The sequence below is a fragment of the Enoplosus armatus genome, chromosome 8 (assembly GCF_043641665.1).
Source record: "Enoplosus armatus isolate fEnoArm2 chromosome 8, fEnoArm2.hap1, whole genome shotgun sequence".
NCBI classification, from domain to species: Eukaryota; Metazoa; Chordata; class Actinopteri; order Centrarchiformes; family Enoplosidae; genus Enoplosus; species Enoplosus armatus.
Window position 1 is genome coordinate 7,379,168 of NC_092187.1, and position 22,535 is coordinate 7,401,702.

Here is a 22,535-nt window from a genome sequence, read left to right on the forward strand (position 1 = left end):
TTTAGAAGATAAAATTATGTATGTAGAGAGAAAAGTGTGGGAGACAGAGCCATTTTTGTTTTCAGCAGCTCCCAGTCTGTTTCCATGTTACACATTATGTTGAAGTATATTATTATAGTACATTATATTGTTGAATTATTGAAGCAAAGCCAACATATGTTAGAAGGACTCCATACCCCATCTGACCGAGGAACACCTCACAATCCCCCAGGAAGCACTAGTGGATGGAGCTTATTAAAATTAAAATAATTAAAATTATAGTTTTTTCATATGCTTATGAATAAAAGGACATCATCCTAAGAATATTCTTGATTTTTTTCTTGTGCGTCAGCATTTAATTGTTGTACTTTTAATGCAAGTTGCTGTTTCACATGGGGATAATGTGATCATTCCCACTAACTGAATCATTTGGCAGATTGTCATCACATGTATATAATCAATTACACAATTCACAGACGCTGTGTGGCGTGTCGTCACAGATGATCTCTATATTCAGGTGTGCTCACACCTTTAATGCAATTTACTTGAGGAAAACCATTTTAAGTCAAAATGTTGCCATGTTAATGAAGATTTAGGAGTGAGACAGTACATGAGTATATTTTCATCTTTATAATCTCTTCTGACATTGATCCATTATTTTATGGCTACTTCATCACTGGGGTACATTTCTATTTTCAGTTTTTATTGATTTGAACCAAAATAAAGACAGATCAATCAAACAATCTTATTTGAGCATTTTAGGAAGACTAGGGATAGAAACAACAGAGAGAAACAACTTCAAACATTTCATTACATGAGAATTCATCTACGCAAAGCAAAGTTACACAAAAGATGTATTTCTTAAACCAAACAAACAAACACAATGCTGCATTTTACATACATTTATGTCAATATAACAAACAAATTAGATATTCTGTGTAAACAGTTGAAATGCACTTGGTCCTTATGCTTCATGATAGATGACGTTATATTTGCCTCTTGACCTTGACTGTGAGCCGATTTATTCCAAGCCTGCAGAGGTGGTGAAGTAGTTTTTGCAGAGTAGTGTCTGCAGATCTTTCTCTAATGCCTGTGTGCGCCTACATTCCCTGAATAATGTCCACCACTGGTGTATTATTGTGCTGTTGTAAAATCGTATATTCTCTGACCTACTTAACATTACATTTTCTATATTTTTATAATTTACATTTTCCATATTGACAGTTGGTTGTGTAATGGCATGCCCCACATACAGGAGCTCCATACTTCATATCCTCTTACTTAAATTTTACCATTTCCTGGATTTTGCTTTTGCTCTTTGTTTTTATTTTATTTTATTTTCATTTGCTCTTTAAAATATATCTTTTGATGTCTGTGAATTTTTCTATATCATATTACACTTTAAGCCTGTGTATGTTTTCTCTTGTAGCTCCACCAACGGGAGGGATGGTACAGTCTGTTTAAGAGACAGACAGAGAACTGGAGGAACTTTTAAAAACGTACTCTTTTATTCTTTCATGTTGATTTAGAAAGCTGGACGCTGATGTGTTTCTGATAGTGTCAATATTAGATTTCACTTTATCCATGTTTGCTGTTGTGTGATGTTGCATTATTGGAAGGTGTTTTTGTTTGTCTCCAGCTGTAGATAACATTATATTATATGACATTATAGCAGCAGCTCAGTCTCAACAAACACTGATCCACAGCCTGTAGCTGTTTACTGCACACTTATTTCTGTGGATTGCGTTATATTTGACAGGTGTTTCTGTTTTTGTGTCCACCCCGCGGAAGGTGTAATTTGTGTTTTATGGACCTATGATGGAGTTTCAGCATGTGTGTTGTGTCTGTGTGTCTGTGTGTGTGTGTGTGTGTGCGCGCAGCTTCATCCCTTCGCTCCCATTGGCTGCCGAAACTTGTTGGAGCTTTTCCCTCTCGAATAAGAGAAAGCTCCAAGAACCTATCGGTGCTCGCGACCCGTCCCCCCCTTTCTCGAGCCCGCCTGGTCCAGACTTGTCCGGGAGCCCGCTGAAGTAGTCCAGCCTTCACAGCGGTTAAATAAGCTCATGTGGGAGCCCGAGCAGTTGTACGTTGTGAACACATGAACAGTGTAAGGACTCCCTGCAGCTCTCAACCTGCTCAACCAGCAGCATCTCACATCGACACTGAGCCTCCTGTCAGACATTCCCTCCTTCAAACACTTGAGACCAACAAGTCTCCACTTGAGCTGGACATCTAGAAACGTGTCCGTCTTTTTTTTTTTTTTTTTTTTGTTGGCTTTGCTTTTGTTTGTTTTTTTGTTTTCTTCTTTTTTTTTTTTTTTAATGGTACAATGTCCTCTTTGCCAGGAACGGTCCCGCGGATGATGCGCCCGGCTCCCGGACAGAACTACCCCCGCACCGGATTCCCCCTGGAAGGTAGGCTTCAGTCTGCAGCCTGCCCCGGGCCTCGACACTTCCAGACAGCAGAGTTTGTGAGGAGACTGAAAACTTGACAGCTCCGTTTTGATAATGAAAATATGCTAAGCTAAAATAGCCGAGGCCTTTACGCACAACTTTAACACTGTAACTTTTTTTCTTTCCATGACGGACTCGTATTAAAGAGAAAAATGCTTTTGTTATCTCACTAAGATTATAATAATAGCACGCTTTATAATATTAACCTAAAAGGCTAAATATTAAAGGTCCTCGGCTCACGTGCACTCCACTTGTTAATCATCCAAAGAAAAACCTAGCAGAGAGTAAAAAGCACACACGTGGGATTTCTTCAAGTGTCCTGCGCCTGGAAACTCAAATCAAACCCCCCCCCCCCCCCCAAAAAAAAAAAAGCCAGGAGAGGCAGAGGATTACAGCGTGTCTGGACAGCGTGATGGTGAATAATGAAGACGGACAGACGGAGCTCTGCGCCTCCTCTTCGGGATGGAAATGTGAAGTCCGTCCTTGGAAATCTGTCAACCAACATTTTCATTTCTTTCTACAATTTAGACGTCCTCCGTTTTATTAGCCAATAACCGATAATATGGAGGTCTACATTCATATGTGTCGGCTTACATCAATATGTTTCGGTCTACATTAATCCTATATTTACAGGTCATTAATATGTTGACAGTTCATTATTATGTTCACGTCTCATTAACATGTTTCGATCTACATTCATATGTTTCGGCCTAGAATAGACTATGTTTACAGTTCGTTAACATGTTTCGGCCTTTATTAACATGTTTACAGATCATTAACATGTTTACAGTTCACTGAAATGACACGCGCAGGAAACAGCAACAGCATTTCCCACGGGAGCATTTTCCTCCCTGAGTGTGACCTTGTGTCGTCCACAGTGTCCACTCCTCTGGGTCAGGGACGAGTCAACCAGCTCGGAGGGGTCTTCATTAACGGCCGGCCGCTGCCCAACCACATCCGACACAAGATAGTAGAGATGGCCCACCACGGGATCCGGCCCTGCGTCATCTCCCGACAGCTGCGGGTCTCCCACGGCTGCGTCTCCAAGATCCTCTGCCGCTACCAGGAGACCGGGTCCATCCGGCCCGGAGCGATAGGAGGCAGCAAGCCCAGGGTGAGAAGAACCGGGTATAATGATAATACAAAATAATAATAATAATAATAATAATGATAAAATAATAATAAATGATGTAGCCTAAATGAGAATTGTAATTAGGCCAGTGTATTTATTTACAGCCTATATTTAATGTTGTTTGATTATTATTATTATTATCATCATTATTATTATTATTATTACTACTATTATTATTATTGTTGTTGTTGTTGTTGTTATTATTATTTTTATTATTATTATCAGCAGCCTGAGCTCATCACATTGTGTCCCACCTGCAGCAGGTAGCCACGCCGGACGTGGAGAAGCGGATAGAGGAGTACAAGCGGGACAACCCCGGCATGTTCAGCTGGGAGATCCGGGACAAGCTGCTGAAGGACGGGGTGTGTGACAGAAGCACAGTCCCTTCAGGTGAGGCCTCCTCCGGTAAGCCGCTTTTAATTACATTTCTTCATTCTCCGCTACTGTCCCATTCAAATGATTTAAAAAAAAACAGTGTTGAACATTAAGGCAAGGTTGTCACTAGAAGGGGAACGAAGGTCATTATTATTAGCCTATTATTATTATTATTATTATTATTATTATTATTATGATGATGATGATAACTGAAGCTGCATTTATGTTCGCAGTGAGCTCCATCAGCCGTGTTCTTCGAGCTCGATTTGGAAAGAAAGACGATGAGGAGGAGTGTGACAAAAAGGACGAAGACGGAGAGAAGAAAACCAAACACAGCATCGACGGGATCCTCGGAGACAAAGGTAGGCCAGAGGACACGCAGCCCGGCCCGTCAGCGCGGGGACAGACCGCGTGGACAGCTGCTGGTTGGACGACTGTCTGCCGATGAATTGTCTACAAATTGGGCCTAAATGGGCGTTTTGTCGCTTCGGGTTTTGCTCCTTTAAGCTGGTCTCCCAGCAGACACAGGAGCCGCTTAATTATTTATGATGGGGCCGCTGGAGTGGATCGCGCTCCTGTGGCGCTGTTTAAACGCTCCGATGTGCCAGTCAATATCAATTACAGGCCGCATGACAGGGACAGGAGCCCGGGCCCGTGCAGGAGCCGGAGCCCAGGAGCCGGAGCCCAGGAGCCGGGTTCACAGCGGCCTGTTTAGGAGCTGCGATCTGGACTCAAGTTCACCCGAAAAAGAAAAAAAAAAAATCATCTTCTGAATTCAGTCCAAAAATATTTGATTTGAAACAAACAGACAAAACGATTTGGAACGTGACAATATTAAAATTTATAATATATATGTATTAAATTGAATTAAAACTTAGAACTTAAAATATTGATAAATAAATCATTTTAAGGAGCAAAATGATTCAGTTTGATCTGTAATCGGCCTTCCAGGATTCTCTAAATATTTCTTAACATTGAGGGAATTTAAGGTACTTGTCTCTCTGACTATAAAATGGAGACATATTTCAGCATTTAGCAGTTTTATTATTTTTATAGATGCCTCCCACAGTGAATGCAACTCTTATTATTTCGTGTTTGTTTTGTCAAACTGGCTCAGTGTTCGGAGCTGCTGCAGATTGATGACACTGTTGTTGGTCTTGTTGGCCTGTTTGATTGGAGTATTTTGGAGAATCAGCTGTTTGTTCATTAGACTTAAGGCCTGTAGATCCCAGTGTTTCCTGACCACTGCTTCCACTGGTGACATTCTTTTTTTCAAACGCTATATCATCTGTCCTCCTTTTCATGTTCCTCCAAAGATCAGCGTTGCTAGTGTCTTTCTGTCATCTGCGCCTGGCATTTAATCATTGGAAGACTTAGCCTATTACAGCTGGTAATGAAACCGGTGTCTGTTGAATAGGCGTCTGTGTTGGAGAGGGGTGTAATAGCTGGAAGGCATGGTAAGAAATATATTTATCCCCTATCAGCCCTCACTCTCACAGTTCCAGGCACATGCATTCTGTTGAAGGGTTTTAAAGCAGATTAAATTGAGCCTTTTATTTCTTTTCACTTTCATCTTTCAGCGGCTCACTTCTTGGTGTGGAGCCCGCGGCGCAAATTCATGAGATTTTAAGGTTTCCTCTCGTGTTGTTTAGATTGTATTTTGAAATATTCATTTCATTTGCCTTTTATGGGATTGTTTTTGGTGGCATGTTGGCAGAATCTCAGGCAGAGCCAGAGTGTATTTAGTCTGAATGAAAGAGGTGTGACTGAGACAAACACATGGATGAGTACTATTTACTGTCATTTTCCATCAGAGAAGAAGTGCTCGCACTAATATACAGTAGTGATGCAGGCTGCATACTGCATGCAAATTACTTTATTTCTGTACAACCGTTAAAACCAGGCACAAAATGTTTTACAGATTCACATAAAGAACAATACAAGAAAACACATTATAAGAGATTTATAATTCAATCTTTATAATTAGCTACAGCTTTTCTGTTCTCTTCTCTTACATTACTAACTTTTGATTCCACATACATGTATTTTTTACAGCACGTCTATACTTTATATAATTATATCTCTTCAACATGAGGCTGTGTGACAAAATATGACAGTAGCTCTTATTTTAATTATATTCAGTTATGATAGATGTTAATGTTTTGAAAAAATAGATATGAAAAGCTGCACAATCATGATCATATTCTGCAGATTACTGCATTGTAATAATGTCTGACATTTTCCAGAATAGAATGTAAACATATCATGAAATATTAGTTAATGTATTGGGCCTGCCTCCACCATTGATTTCATAGAACAGGTGTAATGAACGGGGCAGGTCACCTCTGCGGCCACAGTTATTAGACTGTCTGCTGTGGGTCAAGCCATTTACAGTCTGCGATGAGTTTTCCATAAACAATGACTGATGCAGTCTTTTCATCTGCAGCATTTCATCAATATGCAATATTGCTCCCAAACAGATTCATAACCTACTGTAGGAAAATAAGAATAAGCCTGGTGGAAAGAAAAAAAGACGTGGACAGTGAGGATGGAGAGCGCACTTCAAACAAATCCAGTGGAAGTGACGAGAAGCAGCTTTGCAGGCTGTGGGAAGTTCTATTGCAGCTATTAATAACACTTTTCCCCGGGCAGCCGCACTTACTCCACTCCATCTGCACTTTCTCGCAGCTATTTTGCCGGGTTGAAATTGAGGGAGACCCAAATGTTGGCTGGAGATAACACAATCATCACAGCCTCGGTCCTGGGCTGAGCATCAGTGTATTAAACTGGGATTAACCTCCCCTTTCTCCCCCGCTGCCTTGCACCAAAAATTCACATTTTTAAGGGACATATTAAAAAAAAGAAAAAAACAAGACAAGGGGGCTGGAAGCCAACATGCAACGTAGAGGAGTGCTATCAACAGTAATAATGATCATCATCTCTTATGATTATCAAGTCATTGATCAAGTGAAAATCCCAAATGTTTCCTGATTCCATTTTGTGCTGCGTTTCTCTCTTTAACACGAACAGACAAACGTGCAGATGGATGTTTGTCTTTGAAATTAAACAAAAAAAACGAACAAATAGTTCAAACATATGATGATGAATCTGGATTTACTGTAATCTGGATCTGCAGCCATAATCTTGGTCTGGTGGGATAAAGGCATAGATACCTCATCTCACATAGCACACCCCTAAATGTTTGTGAAGCTGAAGGTTTTTATTAATCTAGTTACCATTCATCATGTTCTTACAACTAATCATTTTTCAGGATGACAAAATAATCATTTGTTGTCAGGTCTGTCATCATAAAATTGTCACACCCACTAAATACCTTCTCTACCCCATCTCATCTCACAACAGTGTGTCCAAATAATATTTATAATATCCAGTTGATATCAGCATTTGTCATAAATAGGTCATCAGGCAGACATGTGGTGGATATCAGCAGATTCTGCCTCCAAATACTGTGTAAATAAAAAAGCAGTGACGAACTGATGGAATCCACACATGGACAGAAGTGTGTTGTCATTGGAGCGTATGGAAGTAGTGAGCATGATGAACACTCTCTTAATATTCATGCTGAGGTTGACTGCAGCAGCTGTGGTGGTGTGCAGACCTGAGGACAGACCTGGGGACAGACCTGGGGACAGACCTGGGGACAGGATCCAAGACTGTGTTTCAGACTTTTAGAGCCGAGGAAGAAGAAGACGTAGGTGAGGGAGTGAGGAAGCTGCTGGAGCAAAGTGAGCAGCTTAGAGGCTTTGATCCTCTGCTGCTTTTGCTTATCAGAAACATTTGCCGCGACACTTCCACAATGAGAGTTCATCATATTAGCTGGTGCCAGCGCTGCTTTCAGGCTTGCCTGTCTATTAATTAAAGCCCATTTGCTGCATGAGACAGGACCTGTCTGGGCCTCCGTGCCCCCCAACACCGCTGCTGTGTTTCCGTTCAGACGGGCGGCATGAGAACACATCATGTTTTTCACTTCATACCGCACATTAAGATTGTTTTGAGTATTTCTTCACTTTAGTGAGGTGAAGGTCTCCCTCTCCTTCTGTAAAATGAAGGGGTTAATGTTTGGATCTGGCTGTTGAGGAAGATCACCATGATCCCTGTGGGGAAACTGGGTCACTGTGGCAGCACAGAGGATAAAGAGACTCCACATCATGTGAGCTAGAACGTGTTATTCTGTCATATATGTAATAAAATGAATTTCAGCGTAGAAAAACAGCAGCAATATAATAATGACACAGTTAATAAGACCATCAGTTAATCAGTCAGTAACAGAAAGTATGAGGGTTTTAGGTTAAATCAGATTTCAATGAGTGACACATTCCACATGTTTATCACGTACACAAACATTTCACATATGAGCATTTCACATGATCCCGATTCTCATTTGTAATTTCACATGTGATAAATTCACATTGTGTTTCCCTCTCATGTGTTTCTCGGACTTTGCACGTGAAATATATCTTCTTAATTATACAGACATTAAAACACATGTATCATAATTTTTAATAAGGATGTTTTGGTGCATGCTGGTGTCACGTATCACATGAGACCAAACTCTTCATATTCAGCAAAACTTATGTAGTTTTTATGTAGTAAGTTTTCTCCTAAACAGAAACTAAATAGAACAATTACATGCTAACATCAAAATATATGACGTGCTGAGTTAACGCTCAGATCTATCAGCACATGTGGTTTCCAGAAATCTCACATGTGAAATAATAATAATAATAATAATAATAATGATAAAAATGATAAGAATGATAATAATAATAATAATGTGGCTTCAACCCAACAACAGTAGAAACATCTTTCTTCAAAATATACATTCAAAATAAATTGGCCTGTTTGCATAATCAACTATAGTTTTTATTTGCTATATACAGTATATATATTGATACATATATATGATCAATCAATCAGTAAAGTAATTGTTAAATTCATGTAATGAAATAATCCTTAATTGCAGCCCCATATAAAGTCTTATTTCAAAGCTTTACGTCACAGTTATAATTGTTGGAATTAGAAAAAAGCAGCTAATTGTTCGGCTTCTTCTCTTTTTTAACAGCCATTAGCATTTTTGTCGGCTCTGACCTACTTGTTGATTTTCCTTTATTTCTTGTAACACTTTGGACTTCTCAGTGATGTCTTTGAGAAAACAAATAAAGGGGAGCTGCTGAACTGGGAGGGGGCTTTGAATGGGAGAATAGCAGCCCACTTCTTTGCCATGGAGTGTTCAGTAGCCATCCCTTAATCCTCCTTTCATTTCGCCGACAAATGCCAAGAATCTTGTCTGGCGACCCAATGGGAAGCTGATCAGCCAACAAAAGAGGAGCAGTGCACAAAGAGCAAACAGGCAAAATGGGGTTGAGGGCAGTCAGAGGCCTTGGGCATCCCATTAACAGCCCATTTGCAAAGGATACACGCAGGACAATAGCAAACATCACAACACATGGCACAAACAATATGGCATCAACAAATTAATCAAATGTCCACACTTTGGTTGGTCTTTAATTTAGCCCTCGGTGAAGACAATGTGCTGCAGTTGTACAGCTCCAATCTCACGTTGAATATGTTATTCTACACTTATATTACATAGATATTATATTTAGACACGTTTTTAATGAACTTTTTAATGAAGCTTTGTTCAAACATGTCCAGAAATAACTATGAATGCTTCTATTTGATGGAATGGAGCTGGGCTTTTAATATTTTTTCATTTTGCATTTTTAAAAATGCAAGAAGAAGTTTAAAGTAAAAAATGAAGGGATTAAGGGGTGAACTTGATATCTTGTGTCAGGATTAATGCAACTCATTTGTCCTGCAGCCAGAGACAGAAAGGTCTCTTCCTCTGAGCTCCCTGCAGATCAAACACGGTGGCTTTAAACACACAGCTCTCATTCTGCGCTGTCTGTTAGCTTTATTCTCTCATCTACAACTGACTTTATTCTTATACGAGTATCTGTCTCGTGAATTAAACACCGGATCAGATCATCTGCCTGTTGTTAACATCTACAGTCGATTACATGTTGATTTGCATGATCTTGCTGTCACTTCAATAAGACAACACAATGCAGCCTTTGATCCTCGTAAATACAGAAGATGAAATTCAGAATGTAAAAAAAAAAAGGAAACTGTAAAATGAATATCAGGGCCGTAGGCTGGATTATAGAAACACTGAGGTCAAGTCCCTTGTTTTGTTGCAAAGCTAAATATACAATATTATACAATATTTAGTCTGTCAAGCTACGGCCTTAAAGCTCAGTGTCCGCAGTCATAACTATGGACCTGATAGATATAGATAGAATATAGATATAGATAAATATAGAAATAATAAGCTTTCATTTAGTATTAAATCAGTTGTTGACATTATTATAATACTTTCATTTAGAAAAAAAATGATTGGAAATTGTATATATTTTTTAAATCCTATCATTAGCAGTTTGTTATTTTTTGTTTCATTTAAAAAAAAAAAAGAATTGGCCAAATATGAGCACAGAGACAGTGTGAAACTAAAACTGAAGTGTGTATAACTGATTATTCATATTAGCAGCGAATGCAAAGATTTCTGTGCTGGGGAAATTATTTTAGTGAGGAACTAAATGCATTTCTAAAATCCTGTTTGAAATTTCCATACAAAGGTCTGTGTGATCTATTAGATGGCTTATTCATGGTTTTCTCCATCAATCCATGGAGGAAATCACATTCACCAAACGCAACCATCCAGTGTAATTGGCTAGAAAATGACCTTAAATATACAGAGATTACTGGGGCATAAAGGCCCGGCATTTTTTGAGGGGGGGTGCAGAGTAAACGTTCACGCTGCTGAAAGGTATGAAAGTGGATTAATGGCCATTTCTCTGTCACTGCATTAAAATCATTTGAGCCACATATTTAACACACTCTCAGGCCATGATGGGAACTGAACGTTGTTCACACAGATCAGGGACCACACACTGTACAGTCGAAACCTTATTATGAATTAGTTCTTCCAGAGAGAAATGCATGTTTAATTAGACAGAATTAAATATGAATGGATGAGCAAATACTCTGATATCAATTTACAGATGGGTGACAAATGAGAGTAAACTCCAACATGCAGAGTGTTGGTGAGGTGTTGTTGCTTCAGTGCTGTTTATAGATTATAGATACAGATTATTATAGATTATAGATACTCCAGGTGTGTGTGATGAGGTGTGTCCAGATTAAACACAAAGCAAATTTGTACATACAAAGTCAATGCAAAGACGTGAATATGCACCAGGCGACGCGAATAGATGCGAACACGAGTCGTGAAAGCCGTCACCAAGAATCAGAAAGACCAGAAACAGACCAGTTCCCGGAGAAGGCTGTGAATGTCATCGAGCTGTGTGCGCCACCCGGATGATATGAACCCAGTGTATCTGGGACGTCCACCGCAGGTACAAGGCAGCAATAGTGCTTACAAATGAACGTGGAGGTAAGCCACTCCTCCTTTCCGGAAGGAGTACTCCCATTGGCTGTTAGCGAGATTCTCCAGCGGCCATATTCGAGCAACTAATGTGTTTGGTCTGAACACACCTGTACAAAACACCTCGTGTCCTCTGGATGGGGGCACTGTAATCTGGGGAGAGACCAGGTCAGGTGATTCTGAGCATTTTGACAAAGACAGTCATTAATCATGTAATCACGAGTAATAAGGTAAAGACATTCATTTCACTCACCTCGTCTAATAAGCACACAGTACTAATCGCAGCCTAATAAGATACACTCTGAAGTGTAATGCCGTCTTTAAGAGCAGGAAAACAAACTCGAGGCAGTCAGGAACCTGTAAGCACTTCTCATGTCAAGACTAAACCTCAATTGCTTCTGGAAATATAAGCTTATTCAATTTGGGTTTATTTACGTGTGAAATTCATATGTAACGTGTTTCTTTGTCATTTTGTCCTTGTAAAGTACTTTGGCAGTCTCACAGCATGACATTATTATTATACATATGACCTGTATAATAATCATACTACTACTAAAGTTTATTTATGTAGCACTTATCAAAACCAGAGATAACAATTTCAAATTTGGAAACATTACAAAAAAACAAGCAAAACTGTTTTCAAACTGTTTGTTACTTTATTTCTTTTAGGGTAAAATCATAATATGTACTGTAAGAAATATATAATTCAACTAAAACTAAACTACAAACACATTTATCAAAATTCTGTTTCCGGTTGAATTCGATTATTAGGAGCAATGTTGCAAATCAGTGAGAAGAACTGGTTAATGGAAATATTGGATTTACAGGTTTTATCTTATTTTATTTTATTTATTATTATTTTTCAGGCTTTTAATTCACTGGATAAGCCCACAACAGACAGACCGGTCCTGTCATTATATCAATAAACAGTTTCTTACACCATTTTCCAGAAAACAATATTCCAAAATATAAAAATACACTCTAATAAAGGATTTTATCCATAATGCAGACTCCTAATTTATTCTGAGCTGTAATCGGAGCCTTCACACCACAGTCCTCCACTTCTGTCTGTGCATTGCATTGTGGGACAGCAGAATCCATCAACATCACACTCAACAAGGTGCAATCAGTGTCCAGTATACAATCAGACATAGTCTTGATTTTAGACAGTGACACTTCTTTCACTGATCCTTGTTACAGACTTAATATCTTTGGTGCAGATAAATGTAGTAGATATAGTTTTATAAATAACCACAGCCAGTCACTGTCTCACTAATGTAAATGGAGCTGTGTGAGACAATGTACAAAACTGGATGTTTTGAATATTACAACGCCATATGTTTCCAAATGAAATCAATTTTTCTAAAGTTCTGCTAGATGAGATGTGAACAAATAATGTGTTGATTTTCAATTAATTCATAATTGCCAGAAAAACCTTCAAATTTATTTAATTGACCAAACTGATTAATGTGATGTCTCGTGGTTATCATGTGTGATGTGTCTCTGGACGAGAGGCATTACTGTGATCACACTGAGAGAGGTTCACGTTTGAAAACTGAAAATAAGAAATGAGTCTTTTCACAAACGCTTTCCTTAAAGTCAGCAGCGTGTAGTATTTGTATCCCTGTCCAGGCAGCTGCAGATGATGAGCATGTGGACAGAGAACAACCCGTATGTCTTCTTTCAGACATGCTCTGCTGACACATAAACAGTTGCTAACAAGAAAAAAAGTAGAAAAAAAATCTAAAATGGAGGAGGCCTGTCTGTTATTTGGTGCCTGCATTTGCCATTGAAGGAGTTGATGAACTCCTCCAAGTTTATTAAAGAAAAGGAAACAATACGAACCAAAGGCTTGAGGCAAGCAGGCTGACAGTTTATAAAGTGGCGGCCATTGTGGCCTGAAGGCAGATGCATGAATACCTCTGAATAGACTCCCTCAAAGTGACACGATTGAGCTAGACAACAGCAAAACGCTGAAAGGAAAGCTTCTCCTCTGCGCCGCCGAGCTGATCGGCATTTCTAATGCTCCTGCTTTGAATGAATGTACATCTGCAGTGGGAGGGTTTACTGTGGTCCGCTCACTTCTTTACTGCTGTTTGTGCTTCCTACAGCCACTCCAAGCAGCAGGTGTCTTTAAATATGCTAACAGAAAAGACAAGTAAAGGAAACATACTATTACTTCTGTAGTGGTGGAGTGTAGCATCATTTTTACTAATGCTGAAAAGGTTTGTCCATGAAACAGATGAACTCAAAAGGTAAATTCATGTTGTTATCATGTTGAGTCTTCAGCTTTCGAAATGCAGTCGTACACGAAGATGAAGCAGTGAAATAAGTGGAAGTGGCAGTTAAAACTGAAGTGCTGAAAGGATTAAAGTTTAGTTTAAAGTGACATTTATGTCAATAGGTGTTTTGCTCTTTGAAAGCAGCATCAGTTTGGTTCATTTGATTAAAAAAATGAGAATGTTTGACATTTTAAGAGATAAGCTTATTTACTTTCTTGCAGAGAGTTAGATGTTCAGATTGATGCCACTCTCATATCTGTACGTTAAATGTGAAGCTACAGCCTGTTAGCTTAGCTTAGCATAAGGGCTGGAAGTAGAGGGAAACAGCTAGCCTGGCTCGGTCCAAAGGTAATAAAATCCACCTACCAGCTCCTCTACAGCTCACTGATTAACATGTTATACCTCATTAGTTTAATCTGAACACAAAGCGTTTCCTAAACCTGACAGCTTGCAGTTTTACGAGCCAGACTATTTCTTAGTTGGGAGCAGCGTTCACCCGTTGTCTCGTCTCCGTGAAGTCACTGAGCCTGGTCGATGCAATAACCCTGCAGTGAATACTCGCCTTTTGAAGCTTATCATGTTCAGTTGATTGGCTGAAGAGGCAGTTGCTGTGGTCATTTTTTTTTAAATAATATTATTTTCTTGATGTTCTGTCAATGTCTGTGGTCTGCTGAGGTCGAGATGTGATTGACAAAGAATCAAAGGGTTTCTGGGAAACTCCTCATGGGCACATATATTTGAAAGACATTGCTAATTGAAATCAGCATCTCCACCCAAAGGTGACACAGCAGGGAAGGTCATGTGATCATTCAACTCAAAAGGCTTTATTGTCTGGGGACCATGAACGTGTCCAGTACATTGAATACAAACTTTTGCATTATGGGATATATGTCAGTTATCAAAGTGACCTTTATATAGTTTATACTGGTATAGTGTTTATTGGTATAGTTTATACTGGTATAGTGTTTATTGATATAGTTCATACTGGTATAGTGTTTATTGGTATAGTGTAGGCAGAGATAAGCAGTAGTAAAGTAGTTGAAAGCAGAAATGTCTGACAGTGAAAGTGTTGGATCATGTCGGGTGTTGTTGTCCTTTTTTTGAGTCAAGCAGCATCAGGAGAGTTTGGTTCATACAGGAGAAAAAGGTTTCTCAGTCTGATGTACACTGTGAGCCCACTTTTATATCATAAAATCCTCATGACTCACATTTCACTTTTGCTCCAACAACTGTACATGCTGTTATGGTTTCAGGTTGCATTTTAGTAACAACTTGTGCAAGCTGTCATTCTTTTTCCATTTCGGGAGCTCCAGACTGCTTATATAGAAATTATGGCAAAAAAACTGACGTAAAAAGATATTTATATATTTAGATATTTAGATATTCATTATATTTGTCTTAATAATCTCACACACCCTTCTGCATGTCCAGTAAGCCCACCATGTTTGGCCTTTGGTCAATGATTTTCTTGTATTTGCCCCAACAATCTAATATATTTGTATATATATGGACAGTTGGCCTTGATCCTTGATATATTTGGACTTTCAGCCCATACTGAAAGAAAAAAAACTATGTAAACAAATGTTTGTTTTAATCAAAGATTCACATATCAAAAGTTCGAGTTTCAACCACTTTGGCTGGACCTAAATATAGAAAGTGAACAGCCTTCATTTCGGACAGCTTCTACGTCATGGTGGGTGGGTGTGACATGAAACAGTGATGTCTGCATTTCAAGCCTAATTAGTAGTTACTACAAACCTACAAACCACCACCAGCCCATGCCACTTATGGCCATAACATCTCCCATTTTCTGCTCTTTAGCCCCTTTATCCTGGGATATTTCTCACTGCCTTATTTGTGTTTCTTTGCTCTCATACTCAAAGGCAATAAACATGTTCTCAGAGTGTTGCAAATCAGAAATTTGCCCCCCCCCTCCACCAACTGTGAGAGTGATGGCCAGCACTGAGTGCAGCCATTTTGGGGCAGCCAGCTGCGAGAGGTAGCGCTCAGCTTCAAACAGCAGGGTCTGTCTTACACTGGAAACTACTGCGCTGGTTTAAGTATCCACTGGCTCCAGGTTACTACACCCCCCCCCCCCCCCCTCAACTCCACACAGCAATCTGAAAAACACATTCCTAACTACAAGATTAAATACTAATATGCTGCTAGAAGTCACTGTAGTCAGTCCCACCACATGTATTTTGTCTGAGTGCTGAGGAACACACAGTCAAATCCCAAACTGCCCTTTTTATAGGTTACAGCTTGGACCAGCTGTTCTTCCACTACATGCCATCACAGCTGTACAGTTTTAAAACTGAAAACCAATTGTTGTGGAGAAATTACGTTAAAGTGGTTGCTTCGCTTAAATGCTTTGTATTCTTTTTTTAAAATGAGTTAATTCAACCTTAGAAATGCCACTACTGTTACTGAACCTGCAGACATTTGTGATCAGCAAACCACAATTTAAATGATAATTTGGTGATATTCTATATGTTTCTAATGCACACACTCAAAGCAACAATGAATGTATCTACTAACAAGTATTGTGTGTATCTCAGCATGATATATCTTCTTCCTCTGTGTCATGGAGCTCCATTAAAACATTAAAACACATCAATGTGCCACACTGCTGCCCCAAATACTCACTAGAGCACCAAATGTGGATTCACCTTCAGCTGAAAATAGTACCCAACAAATGCACTCGTTCCTCCTGTTTGTTTGATAAAAACTACAGTGAGCAGCTGTTTGAGGACATTCACTGATCCTTTTTAAACATGAAACTATATATTTGTGATGTGATACTAATAAGTCATTGAGATTTCCTTCTTCTGATTTTGCAACATGTTTCAGCTGCTGCTCATGTATGAATGTATGGATATCCATTGTCAATGAGAATCATTTGAAATAACCAGCGAGTTACAGTTCCCTCTCGTGCCTTTACATAGGTGATTTAGACTGGTTTATGACCATACAATGCAGAGTGTACGACATATATATGAAAAGGCTCGGGCCATGAAAAGCATCAGCAGAAAGATTTTTTTTCCCCCTCTGGAGTGACAAGCGGCGGATGAAAAGCTCACCTATCCTCCATCTCTTACAAACATATCAGAGTGCATTTCAAAGCTTTTTAACCAGAATCTGTAAAGAGAGTCAACAAGCACAAATCACTTCATTTTCTTTGCGCTGCTCTGATTGTTAATCTACTTTCTTCCAAAATAAGATTATTCTTTTGCTCTTTAAAACTTTCTGCAATTGCTTTCTTTAAGCCTGCAGCTGTCCACTGAGGGCTTTGCTGTGTCGAGTATATCTTAAGAGTGCCTCTTATTATTATATTTGCTCCCAGCTCTAATCTTTATCAGTGTTTATATTGACAGTCGGCAATTTTTGTTTATGGCTATTTTTTATCTACTAAATAAAGACACATGCATGCCAGTGCCTGGGGAGGAAAGAAGATAAAGACTTTGCATTAATAGCAGTTTGCTAAGACATAATGCCCCGATAAAGCCAGCATCTTTGTGTGGGCTGGATTGAGTTCAGTGCCAGTTCTATGTAGCGTTTACTGAGAGCACACGGCTCGCCTGTAACAGCTCCTATAGCTTTCTGTGAGACCGTATGTTTGTAGCTGCAGTCAAGTATTTTTTCATAGTGAAACAACAAAAGTTGGGATTTTTTTTTTTTCAGCAGTGAGAGAGAGAGTGTGCGGAGTTCCTAAATCTTTTGGCAAATATTTTACTCATCATTGTAAAACTGCCTACGTTGCACACACTCCACTCCTGCTGCTTACTATACACTTTTGCTGCATTTGTTGTGACTAAATACCATTGTGTTGGAGCTGTAATGGAACAAAGGCAGGAACAATGCTGAACTGTGTGAATGGGAGCGTGTGCAGAGGCAGCGGCGGCGATGCAGCGCTGGTCTCGGCTTCAGCTCAGTTTTGCCCACTTGGGCTTGAATTTGAGGCCTTTGTTGACGGAGCGGCTCCTGGTGCCAACTGGCAGATTTTATTTTACTTTCTTTTGTTTTCTTTGAATAATTTTTAAAACTTTGGCTTTGGCCTCAATTAGTCGAGTGTTCAGACCTTCAATTCAAGGCTCTGTATTGTTGATGCAGGCATAAAAATCTGCAAGTAAAATGAAAATATGCCATTGCAGCAGAAATGAAATGAACCTGATATTACAGTAAGCTGTGTTGCAAAATACATATTTATTGAATAAAAACCTTCAGGAGCAACTGAGAGCTGATTATCTATAGAAAACATTTTGTAGAGTTGGTATAAATTTAGTTAAATTCCCATTTCAGTAGGTGACATAAATGTTCTTAAATGGGTGATTTGAATTGGCAGACACACAGTGTATTTATACTAATAAACACAAATACATTTGGAGAAGTGTATTAATGTATTAGCTGCAATTTGCTGAAAGATGACTATTTTCATTCTGGGCTTCATTTAGAATCTGTATTATTAATCTTGCTGATAAATGCTGTTGGTCAGAAATGTGAAATTTTATTATGTTAAAATGCAGCGATATCGAAATAAAAAAAAACTGGTTCGTGTTCCGACATCCTCCCCCATCTATCTGCTCCATGTCATGCCTCGGCACCATTTGACCTCTTTAATTCTTAAATATGCAGGCGGCACTTTGCTCGGCTGCTCGGCTTTAGTGACTCAGTCTGGAAGTGTTTACTGAAGTCCTGCAGAGTGCAGCGGGGCTGCTCGTGGTCTTTCATGGCCAGCGGCCCCCTGAGGTGCTGCCTCTATTGGCCCTGAAAGGCCCTGGGAGGCTCCTGGGCCTCCGTTGTTTAAGGTGAGCCCACTTTGTCACTGAGGCAGCTGACCAGAAAGAGGCGTCCAAAGAGATTTCAAGACAGCTAAAAGAGCCACAGGCAGCACCTCTGTACTCCACTCTGTCCACATCTATTCACACGCCTCCAGCTGCTGAGGACAGACAAGAGCCCAGATAGTCCCACTGCTCTCTGTTCATCTGGCAGAATGGTAACCTTCCTCTAGTGGTATCTCTCCCGTCAGGTAGTTTTTGGTTCTCTGAAACTATGAATTTGTCCATACACATTATAAAAGCATGTGAGTATTCATGAGCTGCACACATGCATGAGGACATGTGCGCGTGTACACTATGTACAGTACAATGTTACAATGAGTGTACAGTTTTCCTGTGCTTTCAACCCGTCTGCTTTAAATTCAAATACACAACATGTTCACTGTGAACATATTACAACACTTAATGCAGGTCTTGGTAAATACTGAACAGGAATACACTCTTAACTCCTCCCTGAAACCTATGTGTGCTGCACGTATAAAACTTTGATGCTAGTGAACATAATCCAAGCAGCAATCGCATGTCCTCCTAAATGTCTGCAATAAGTTGTTGATTTTTTTGTTTATTTTCCACCACCACCAGAATAGAGGGTTGCTACTTCTGTCCTTCGTGCTAAGCTAGGCTAAACATGTCCTGGTCCATCTGTGTCGTGGACATGCAGAGATAAAACTGATATCCATCTTCTCATCTAACTCGGGATTGTCAGGAAAACAGACACATTTCCTCTGCTGGCCACGAGAAGGCAGGACTACCAGAATCAGTTCTACAGTTTTTATTTTGATACAGAATTTGAAATCTTACACCATCAGAAGCTTTTTTTTTTTTTTATCTGGTGTATGGGGTTGATGTTGATCACGTCTGTGATTCTGGGAAATGTAAATAAGAATGACTTGACTTGACAGTGAAGTTGAAGGGAAGTGTGTAGCAGCTAGTCATGGTGTGAAAAGGTACAGTGTCTGCAGTGAGGAAAGCAGGCAGGCGGGTTAAATCCTGCCCTCAGGCTGAGCTGATAGTAGAGAAAGAGATCCTTATCTAAGACAGCACACTAGAAAAGACTTTCTCCTTCTTTCATCTCTCACGCACACAAACACAACAGCTGTGGACAAAACTAAAGCTTCAACAGGCCGTTTTGTGAGAAAGACATGGTTTTGCACTAATAAATTCATCAATTGTTGAGCCAATGAAGTCTGTTCGACTGGTCAGAGCCTATGGAGCTGAACTGAAAGCAGATCCTGAGTGTAATTATACTGGAACTAATATGATTTTCAAAATGACCCATAATTAGTTTCATGCAGCTCTCCAGAGCTCTGTCAGTCTTTGTCCCCATGTCTTGGTCAAAGTGGGGAACAGTATTGTCAGTATTCACTGTTTACACACTGCAGTCTTACTGACCGTCAGTCAGTCTATTGAGCCGTTTGATAAAAAAGGTTTTAGGGTCTCTGTCCTGTCTGCTCTAAGATAATACAGACAGTCTTGTATGCTCCTGCAAACACATGAAAGACAGTCCCACATTTAGTGAGTCCAAGGACCCTCGAGGGGCTCCAGAGGATAGAAAAGAAAAGTTATTGAGGCACAACAAGGAAAACAAAAGGATATTAAATTATTATCAAATAATATATTATTAAGAGAATATATTAAAACCCTTCGCTTAGTTGGGCATATTCATATTTTAAAACACCAACCTCAAAGGGTCTTCATCAGGGTGAAGACCATAAAAACTACATAGATATCAACGTAAACAATACTATATCTAATCTGTTATTAAGGAAACACACCAGCACAATAACAACTATTAATGCCTCCACTGATAGAAAACACCAATGAGCTGCTAGAACACACAATTTATAGACTCAATATATGTAATTTTCAAAAAAATTCAGATTCAGCGTTTCATCACCAGCACTGAATTGCAGGCAGTGTGAAGATGTTAGACCTTCATGATGGGAAATAAAATACACAGAAAATATATACAGCAAATTAATAATTAACAAAATAAATAAAATACATATTAAAAAGCAAACTTAGAGCCGTCATTCCCGGTGTCTGTTGTAAATGTTCTCGGCGGCTACAGCCCTGTCTCCAAGCTGTAAGCAACACAATAAACACATCTACTAATTATTATTAATTATTCTGCATTACTGATTTACACTGTGTGCATGTGTCTTGTGTCAGAATGATCCCACTGGGAGGCGTCGCTCTCACTACTAAGAGACTTATTCAATCACAATCAAACAAAAATACTTTCTTCTAGTTGATTTGCGATTGATACTTCAGTTCAGGGAAAGTCAAATAAAAGCAACATTTGAAAGCTGTGGACTCAGAGGGACACGCACTCTGATCTTTGTGCACATTATGAAAAACATAATTGGGTATTAATTTGATGATAAATGACTCTCCACAGAACAGGGAAATGGAATTACAGCTATCATTATTAAGTCATCACAATGTCCCATTTTACTCCAACAATGAATAACTGGCTTTGGATGGAATTGGACCATAATTGTTTAATTAGATTTAGTTTTTTTTTGGAGTGTGTGTGTGTGTGTGTGTGCGTGTGCGTGTGTGAGTGAGTGTTGCTGCACACAATGCCAGTGATCTGATAAAAAATAAAAGCATGGATGTGTTTCTACACTAATCGTATTCACTCTGTAACAAAACCAGGCTGTTGTGTGAAACCAAAGTGTACAGTTTGTTATTTATACTGCAGCACATTTGCAAACCCAGTGTGTGTGTGTGTGTGTGTGTGTGTGTGTGTGTGTGTGCATGTGTGTGTGAGGAGCTCCACCGTGCTCCCATTTTCCTGATAAGACATAGCATGCCAATTGAGGGATCTGGTGGAGACAAAGATGAAGTCCAGGTTTAGCCCCTCTATCGGCTCTAGGCGTCTGTCTCATTAGCATAATCTCTGCTTTCCATTATCAGCTGGAGAGAGGAGCTGACCCTCCTGATCCACAGGCCTGTCAAACTTTATTCTCCTCCATCCTGGGGATCCTTATTGTGCTGCTGTCCAAAGCGAGCGTGGAGCAAACCAAAACCACCAGTGCTGTTCAGGTTGTCAGTGCGGCCGCACGGGCACCGGCGGGCGACGCCGTGCCATGACGTGCGCGTTCATTTACATGTCCAATCACTGTGAGCTTCGTTCTCAGCTCTGCTTTTCAAATCCGCTCTCAGGTGACCCAGTTTTCATAAAGTCTCTACTCTGGCAAGACAAACGTAAAGGCGAAACACATATTCAAGTGCAAATGAAATGTTATTGCCAGAAAATACACAACATACAGGGTTCCTCACGCTAATTGTAGTGCTGTTTGTTGACTGAATTGTGTGTAATGAGCACTGAATGCAGTCTCTTATTCTATGATCACATGTTACCTAATTATTAATGGTGGTCAAACAGCTGACTGTATTTTGAGATGTCTCCATATACACTTTAATGGACACCTGTGAACCAGTCAGAAATAATGGTGATACAATATACAACATGTTCTCCCTTACTAGTGGTGTCTAGCCATGCAGACAGTGTGTGTTTCATGTGCTCAGGTTATGAGATATATGTGTCTGAAATTCAGTAGGATTATATATTGTTTTATTAGTGTCATTATTATTATTGTTTTGCATTGAAAGAAGTTGCGATAAAAAGATGTTCACAGTGAGGTCTTTGGATTAGAATAACGAGGTCACTGTCTCTGTTCAGACACATCCTGCTCCATCGTATGTGGGTGGAGATATCTCCACAAGAAAGAAAACCAAAACCATCTGTATGGACAGATACCACAAGAGGAAGGAGAATATTTTGTTTTTGTATTGAACCTTACCCTAATATTTAGCTTTTATGACATCAGTGAAACCTAGATCTGTCTGCGAATAAATATGTTTTGATGTGCATGTGTATGTACCTGGTCCGTTGACATAAAAATACTACGTCTCAAAATCTTTATTTGGCACAGACATTTTCATCGTATCCCACGAAGCCTCACAGCACAAAAACAGGGAACATATGACGAGTAAATACTGTAG

At 39.5% G+C, this 22,535-nt stretch overlaps 1 protein-coding gene across 3 annotated transcripts in view; it reads left to right on the forward strand.

Moving 5' to 3' along the window:
- Positions 1-2,308: 2,308 nt before the first annotated feature.
- LOC139289139 (paired box protein Pax-7-like) overlaps positions 2,309-22,535 on the forward strand; it is a 52,721-nt gene continuing 32,494 nt past the window's right edge. For 2 of the 3 annotated variants that reach the window (XM_070910662.1, XM_070910663.1), the window contains exons 1-4: positions 2,309-2,393; positions 3,311-3,546; positions 3,825-3,969; positions 4,173-4,301. In XM_070910662.1, coding sequence (XP_070766763.1) covers positions 2,309-2,393; positions 3,311-3,546; positions 3,825-3,969; positions 4,173-4,301 — 595 coding nt within the window. The remainder of the gene's footprint in view (positions 2,394-3,310; positions 3,547-3,824; positions 3,970-4,172; positions 4,302-22,535) is intronic. The other variant, XM_070910664.1, reaches the window with a different exon arrangement.